This window comes from Caretta caretta, chromosome 3, assembly GCF_965140235.1.
Source record: "Caretta caretta isolate rCarCar2 chromosome 3, rCarCar1.hap1, whole genome shotgun sequence".
Lineage (NCBI taxonomy): Eukaryota > Metazoa > Chordata > Testudines > Cheloniidae > Caretta > Caretta caretta.
In genome coordinates this window covers 46,516,345-46,524,155 of record NC_134208.1, presented here as the reverse complement: position 1 = coordinate 46,524,155, position 7,811 = coordinate 46,516,345, and the positions used below count along the sequence as shown (strand labels likewise).

The 7,811-nt window shown below is 47.1% G+C and overlaps 1 protein-coding gene across 1 annotated transcript in view; it reads right to left on the bottom strand.

Annotated features, from left to right (window-relative positions):
* Positions 1 to 5,406: 5,406 nt before the first annotated feature.
* Positions 5,407 to 7,811, bottom strand: part of LOC125634471 (elongin-A) — a 47,964-nt gene continuing 45,559 nt past the window's right edge. The window contains exon 11 of the mRNA XM_048845279.2: positions 5,407 to 6,076. Coding sequence (XP_048701236.2) covers positions 5,928 to 6,076 — 149 coding nt within the window. The 3' untranslated portion in view covers positions 5,407 to 5,927. The remainder of the gene's footprint in view (positions 6,077 to 7,811) is intronic.

Sequence of the window (7,811 nt, the reverse complement as noted above, 5' to 3'; positions counted from 1 at the left end):
TGAGTGACAACACAGGCTTTGTGCAGGCCCTGTGCACTTGGGTGAATTTCACCCCGAGTGAATTATCAGTGAAGACTTAGCTGCTTTACCAGATGTGACCTGGTGTCCTGATTAAGTATCACTGGTAAAATCTTCAAAAGTACTATGTTTCCTTTGAGCCCGTGTGCACTGCAGTTTCTTTACATATTGCTTTTGTGTTTTCTTCTCTTTCTGTATTTTTTAACTTTCAAATGCTGCAGGTGAACATATGTGAGTCAACATTTTCAAAGCCAGGGATCTATCATTTGGCTCTACATCCATTTTTAAGCACCCATAGTAAATACGAGTGTGATTTGCAGAAATGAGGAGCACTCAACAAATCCCACTGAAGTGAATGAGATCTGAAAGTGTTCCACACCTTTGAAACTCAGGCTGTTTGTATTTAGGTATTCCAATACAGACATAGGCATTTAATTTTAGGTACCCAGGTTTGAATATTTTCACTTATGGTTTATAAAGCCCTTATTATTGTAGCATTTAAGTGCTATTTGTAGCAATTCATAGAATTTGTAAATATGCGTCTTAGGAGAGAAACTTAAAAATGAATTACAGCAAAACATACTCGACCAAATTCATCCTTTGTTGTAATGCTACCGAATCAATGGACGACTCAAAAACCATAAAATTGTACGATAAGCATGTTGCCACTGTACAAAAAAAGTAGGACTCACAGAATGAAAAGGTACAATATCTTTGATAATATCCAGTAGAAATCAGCCTTTGCAGCTGCTTGCACACCTGCAGGTTGTTTTAGTACAGTACTCCATCCATTTACTTTCCCTTTGGTAATAGCTGTGTAATGCCACTGTATGCATTAAATGGCTACCCAAGATCTTCTTTGGCTTGACCAGTAATTATAATAAAATTTAAAAGAACTGAGCCGGAAAGAATGCAGGTTGAGGGAGGATGAGTGTGCTGGGCTGGCAAGTAGAAAACCATCTACCTCCTTGTAATGATTTGATCTAGAGTCATTGACAGACAATGACAAAGGACCTTGATTGTCATCTTGGTTGCTTTTCCAACAAGGGGTTTCTCCAGTGCTTAGGGTGACCATATGTCCCGTTTTGGCCGGCACAGTCCCTTTTTTAAGCCCTGTTCCGGCCATCCCAACTTTTTTGGCAAAACAAAGTTCACCACATGAACAACTGCTTAATTGTTGCACTAAAACCTAGCCTTCTTGTCCCTGAACCCCCCATCCCAGATGGTGACCGCCACCGGAACTCCAGGAATAGAATCCTTCAAAATTCCAGACTCTTTCCACTCATGGGCACACCAACACCCCCTAAAATACAAGCCAAAACCTATCCCACTTGTTGTGTCCAAATAGACCTGCAGGTTGGGCTAAAGCATGTAAGCATCCCTCCATACAGACACCCATTTATAATGAGTGAGGAAATGGTGCCAGATTGCCTGGTCTTCCTTCATCTCTGCAGTGACCCTTACAGTTGGTGTCCCCCACTAGTAGCAGTAGTGAACTGCACACAGAAGGTGTGCAAAATTCAAATGGCTCAACAGGGATTGGCAATCCCTCAAACCAACCTTTTTTTGGCCCTGGTGACACTAACAACCATGAGCTTGTCCAGAGGAAAGTGTTATGCCCCTGTACCATGTCAATCCAAATGCCCAGGAATGTCAATGTGGTAGCAGGGCCCCAGTTTTTTCATTAATTGGGGGAACACCCAATTCGCCCGTCAACTCTTGAAAAACTCAAAGCAGCCCCTCACACTCACCTGACCTGGCCTTCCCTGCAAACAGAAAATCATCCAGTTACAGTTACCTGTTGCCATCCTGCACACAGGTGCTTTTATTTTTCTCAGTCAGTGCTCCATCCCTGCTCCACCCCAAACTCCGCCCCCACTCTGCCACTTCCGAGGCCCAGCCCTTGCTCCACCTCTTCCTACCCCTGCTCTGCCCCCTCCCCAAGACTCCACCCTCGCTCTGCCTCTTTCCGTCCCCACTCCCCCGAGGCTCCCTGCCCACCCACCAATTGCTGCTCTCCTCCCTCCTGCGGCCAAACCGTGAATCAATGGCTCTGCCAAACACTTGTGGCTGGTGGGTACTGAGCATCCCATTTTTTTTCTATGGGTGCTTGAGCCCCAGAGCACCCACAGAGCTGGCACCTATGATCCTGCACACCTCTTAACCCCCCCCTTCCCCCGCCCAGCACTGTACTGAATTTTAAAAGGGACACACACAAAATAGCACAGCCCATGGGCATTGCTTTGTCCACCTAAAACTGACCATTGGAGGAAAAATCCAAGAAGGCCAAGTCCACTGGGTGGACCAAGAGGAGGTGGAAGGCCAAATTTATGTTGCTCTCTGAAAGCCAGGCAGCAGGACCGTATCAGCGTACCTTGCCACGTCAAATGACACATAGTGCACAGAGCACAGTTTGGGGTCGATCACATTGTTCACTGATTCTCCTTTTGGGTATGAGAGATGGTGAATAAGGCAATACTCACCAGGTGCTTTCTTAGCTAATAAAGCCCCAGTGGGAGATACAGAGATTAGGCAACAGCATTTGCCAGAAAGGACCCACAACCCCTCTCCCTTTTTATTCTCATGTACTTATCTTTGTTAGCAAGCACTGAAGCTGCAACTGTCATTTTCAGCCTAAGCAAGGCCAAAATTCTTGCGATCCACGATTCTATACCACAGGCAACTGGTTTAAATTAACAAAGTACCTATGGTTGGTTTGTTGAAAGTACTTATTCAAATTGCAGGCAGCACTTTGTTGAGCCTGTGACTGGATTGCCCCCAGAGTGCCACCTAGAACTGGGTTACCACTGAGCCCACTGACCCACCAACCTGGGCTCCCTCTCACACTGTATTGCTGTGACAAGCCGCAGAGCCCTCCAGCCTGCACTTTCACAAGCATTCATACAGGTAGGGACACACCCAGCTGCAGTTACATGCAGGCTTATTGACCAGCCCCTCCACAGGAAGGCTACAGTTAAGACAACTCTCAGCTCTCCAGACATGCATCCCCTCTGGAGTATAAACCCAAAATTATACTGTCTTGTGCTGCACAGGGAACTGTACAGCATAAACTCATAAAGTTCACCCCCTCCCTCAGTGTGGAAAGGAATATGCAACAACCTTTGCCCCTGAGCTATGATTCCCATACACGTCACCCCATACACGTCACTACAACTCACTGGTTTAGATAAAGCAAAAACAAGTTTATTAACTACAAATGATAGATTGTAAGTGATTACATGTGATAGCAAACAGACAAAAGCAGATTACCTAGCAAATAAACAAAAAATGCAAACTAAGCTTAATATACTAAATAGATTAGATATGAATTAGCAGGTTCTCACCCTAAGAGATACAAGCAGGCTGCAGATTCTTAAGGGGCAAGCTTCACTTGCTTTACAGCTTGAAATCCCTTTAGCCTGGGTCCAGCACTTCCCACAGTTCAGTCTTTGTTCCTCAGGTGTTTCTAGGAGTCTTCTTGTGTGGGGAGTGAACATCAGCTGATGTCAGTCCCTGACTTATATAACTTTTGCATATGGCGGGAACCCTTTATTCCCAAAGCTTTGTTCCCAGACCAGTCTGTGGAAAAATACTGACATTCCAAGATGGAGTCCAGAGGCATGTGGTCTCATCACATGTCCTTGTAGAGTCATCGCAGCCATTACTTGGGGCATTGCTACACTTGCAGATGTAGCGCACTAAGTTAAATCAGCCCTCAGAGACTGCAGCAGGGAAAGCGCTGCAGTGTGTTCACACTGTCAGCTGCAAGCACACTGGCATGGTCACATTTGCGGCACTTGCATTGGGAGCGGTGCATTATGGTCAGCTATCCCACAGAGCACCTCTTCCCAATCTGGGGCTGTGGCTTGTGGGAAGGAGGCAGGGGGGTGCAGGGCATTCTGGGTCCTGTCCCAACGCCCCGTGATGCATCGCTTTGCATCCCAGCAATCCCTGTGCTTCTGTCCACATTTGGTGCCATCTTTCAATGGTTTTTGTACTGTGCGCTCTGTCTTCCCTTTCGGTCTGTGGGAATGGATCCCGAACTGCTGAGGAATATGCTGATGGGTCTTGCCAGCACATCACAGATTGCAGTCAAGTTACTCCTTAAACTACAGACTGACAGAGAGGAGTCTGACGATGAGGTCAACTTGCATAACGCATACGACACGAGATTGCTTGTGGCATTCACGGACATGCTCACCACAGAGGAATGCCACTTTTGGGCTCAGGAAACAAGCACTTAGTGGTGGGATCACGTCGTCGTGAAAGTCTGGGATGACGAGCAGTGGCTGCAGAACTTTTGGATGAGAAAAGCCTCTTTCATGGGACTGTGTGATGAACTCAAGCCCCACTCTGCAGCACAAGGACATGAGATGGAGAGCTGTCCTACCAGTGGAGAAGCAGGTGGCTATTGCAATCTGGAAGGTGGCAACTCCAGACAGCTACCGATCGATTGCTAACCAGTTTGGAGTGGGAAAGTCAACCGTTGGAATTGTGTTGATGCAAGTTTGCAGGGCCATTAATCGCATCCTGCTTAGAAGAACCGTGACTCTGGGTAACATGCATGACATTGTGGCTGGCTTTGCACAAATGGGTTTCTCTAACTGTGGAGGGACGATAGATGGCACTCATACTCCAATTCTGGCACCACCCCACTTAGCTTCTGAGTGCATAAATTGGAAGGGATATTTCTCTATGGTTCTCCAGGCGCTTATGGATCATCATGGCTGTTTCACTGACATTCACGCAGGCTGGTCCGGAAAGGTGCATGATGAATGCATCTTTCGGAACACTGGCCTGTTCAGGAAACTGCAAGCCAGGACTTTCTTCCCAGACCAGATCACCGTAGGGGAAGTTGAAATGCCCATTGTGATCCTTGGAGACCCCGCTTACCCTTTAATGCCGTGGCTCATGAAACCCTACACAGGAAGCCTTGACAGCAGCAAGGAGCGGTTCAACAACAGGCTGCGTCAGTGCAGAATGACAGTGGAGTGTGCTTTTGGCTGCTGGCGCCGTCTGTATGGAAAGTTGGACCTGGCCAATCACAACATCCGCATGCTGTACCCTCCATAACATTTGTGAAGGGAAAGGTGAAAGATCACTCAGGCGTGGAACTCAGAGGTTCAACACCTGGAGGCTGAATTTGAACAGCCAGAGAGCAGGGGTATTAGAGGGTCCCAGCGCGGGGCTGCAAGGATTAGGGATGCCTTGAGGGAGCAATTTGAGGCTGAAAGCCATCAGTAATGTTTGGTGCCCTGCACGGGAGTGAAGTGCAGTGGTTCCAATGTTAGTAGGAATCTGTGTTTGCTACGTATGATGCACTGACCTTCAGTGCCCGTTGCTTTCCTGGGCTACGGTATCTTTTACTTAATTCAATATTAAAGAATATTTTCAAAGCCAAAAAATTCATTTATTGAAAAGAAATACAACTGCTTGGGAAACAGAAAGGTCATGACACATCTGTGCTGTTTGGGATGACGGAAGAGGGTGGGGTGGGGAATGGGACAATCACAGATTTGCGTGTGCCCTGTTATCATACTCAGCCTTCCTGCCTGGAGTGCCCTGCAATGAGTGCTACACTTCAGGCTGGCTAAAATGCATGGTAATGGGGGTTGAGTGCAGAGGGTAAGGGTCGTAGTTTGCAGGGCTAGGTGGTGAAGCTACAGGTGTTGGAGGCAGCTGGTGGCTATAAGAACCCAGATGTTGTAGAAAGTGGGTTGGCAGTGACATGGGGGCACAAGAGAAAGAGTTTTGGGACAAGGGCTGCAGGGGAGGGGGGCCGGGAACAGATGTGCTCCATCTGCATTGCTATGAGCGCCTGTATCAAGTACGCTTGGCACTCCATGATGCTTAGCAGCTGCTCCGTGCTTTGGTGCCGGCAATCCACATTCTGCTGGCGGATCCTTCTTTCACTCTCCTGCCACTTTTTGATTTTCATTAAGGGACTGCTGCATTACTTCATGCGGCATGTCCTCTTTGCTTCTACATGGCCGCTTCCTGGTTCTTTGGAGTCTTACAGACAGTGATAAAAAGGATGCCTGGGATCTCCAGGTTGCATCTGTAAAGCCAAAATGCAACACTTAACAGAGGCAGTATCGTTCACACCAGACAAAGCAATGATTTGGCCTTACTTAAAGACAAGCACAGCGTACGCAATAGCAGAAATTGCCTGTCCCAAAGTGAGCACATATAACCCACAGGAGCCCTAAAATGGTGAGTAAGCACAGGGGCAAGGGAGACTGATTGTTTCACAGCCATACTATCCTCTGGGGTTCTGTGCCTTGGGGAGAGCCAACAGCTGCAGGGGGCTCCATACTGAACACTGTCCCCACATTTTCCACAAGATGAGTTTGCAGTACGCATTCCACAGCTCCTTCACTTTAACCCTGCACTGCAGTGCCTCCCGGTCATGGCCCCTTTCTATCATGCCCCTTGATATCTGCCTGAAGGTATCGTAATTCCTACAGCTGGAGGGCAGCTGGGACTGAACAGCTTCCTCCCGCCAAACACTAATGAGGTCCAGCACCTCGCCCTTGCTCCATATTGGGGATTGCCTGGCGCGTAGAGCCATGGTCACCTGGAAAGATTCGCTGAGAGCCCTCCACGCCTTGCTGAGCAAACAGGAAGGGGATTTTCAAAATTCCCAGAGAATTTAAAGGGCAGGTCTGACAGTTGGTCACCTAAGGGCAGCGCAGTAGAGTTCAAAGTGATGACCAGAGTGGCTAGAACAGGCATTATGGGACATTTCTGGAGGCCGATCAGAGTGCACTAACAGACCAGGGTGTCCACACTGGCTCTGGGGTGCTCTAGTTAGGCGCAGCAAGTGTTATGCTTCTCATGGAGGTGGATTACGAGGAGCGCTCCAGCCATGGAGTCCAAGCACTCTATGTGCCTTGCCAATATGGACGCATCATGAGTTAGGGGGCCCGGGGCTGCTTTAATGCACTCTAACTCCCAAGTGTAGTCAAGCCCTTGGAGACTATCTGTAGCGTTTTCAGGAAGGCTTCCCAGATGGGCTTCTCCTAAGGCCTACTGTTTTTTCTTAATAGCCCATTACCCTGAATAGGCCCTTCCCCACCCACAATCTAGACTGAAAGCATCTTGTCTAGTAGGCATTACCCAGGTGTAACTACATTTGAAATACAGACACAGTCAATATTCGTAACTTCAGATACAAAAATGATACAAATAAGATAATCATATTCAGCAAATCATAACTTTTCCAATGACATCTCACATGACTTCTCTTACATGAAATACATTATAAATATGTCAGAATCATATAATAATATCACTATGAAGAATATGAGGTGCAGTGTCACATATCCCAAAACACATTTGTTTCTTAATGTGGTATGTACATCCTTCAAAATCTCTTTAAAACCAAAACAATTACCCAAGCAGCCCAGTTTAGGAAAAAAGGAGTCTGAAAAGCATAAAGATGATGGGGTTCAGAGTAGCAGCCGTGTTAGTCTGTATCTGCAAAAAAGAACAGGAGTACTTGTGGCACCTTAGAGACTAACAAATTTATTTGAGCATAAGCTTTCGTGAGCTTCAGCTCACTTCCTGAGGAAACTAGTGTCCATCAGTGATCTTCCTGAAAACACCATCCTAGCCCCTATGGATATAGAAGCCCTCTACACCAAACATTCCACACAAAGATGGACTACAAGCCGTCAGGAATAGTATCCCCGATAATGTCATGGCAAACCTAGTGGCTGAACTTTGTGAAAAGAGGTACTTGTGGCACCTTAGAGCCTAACATTTATTTGAGCATAAGCTTTCGTGAGCTA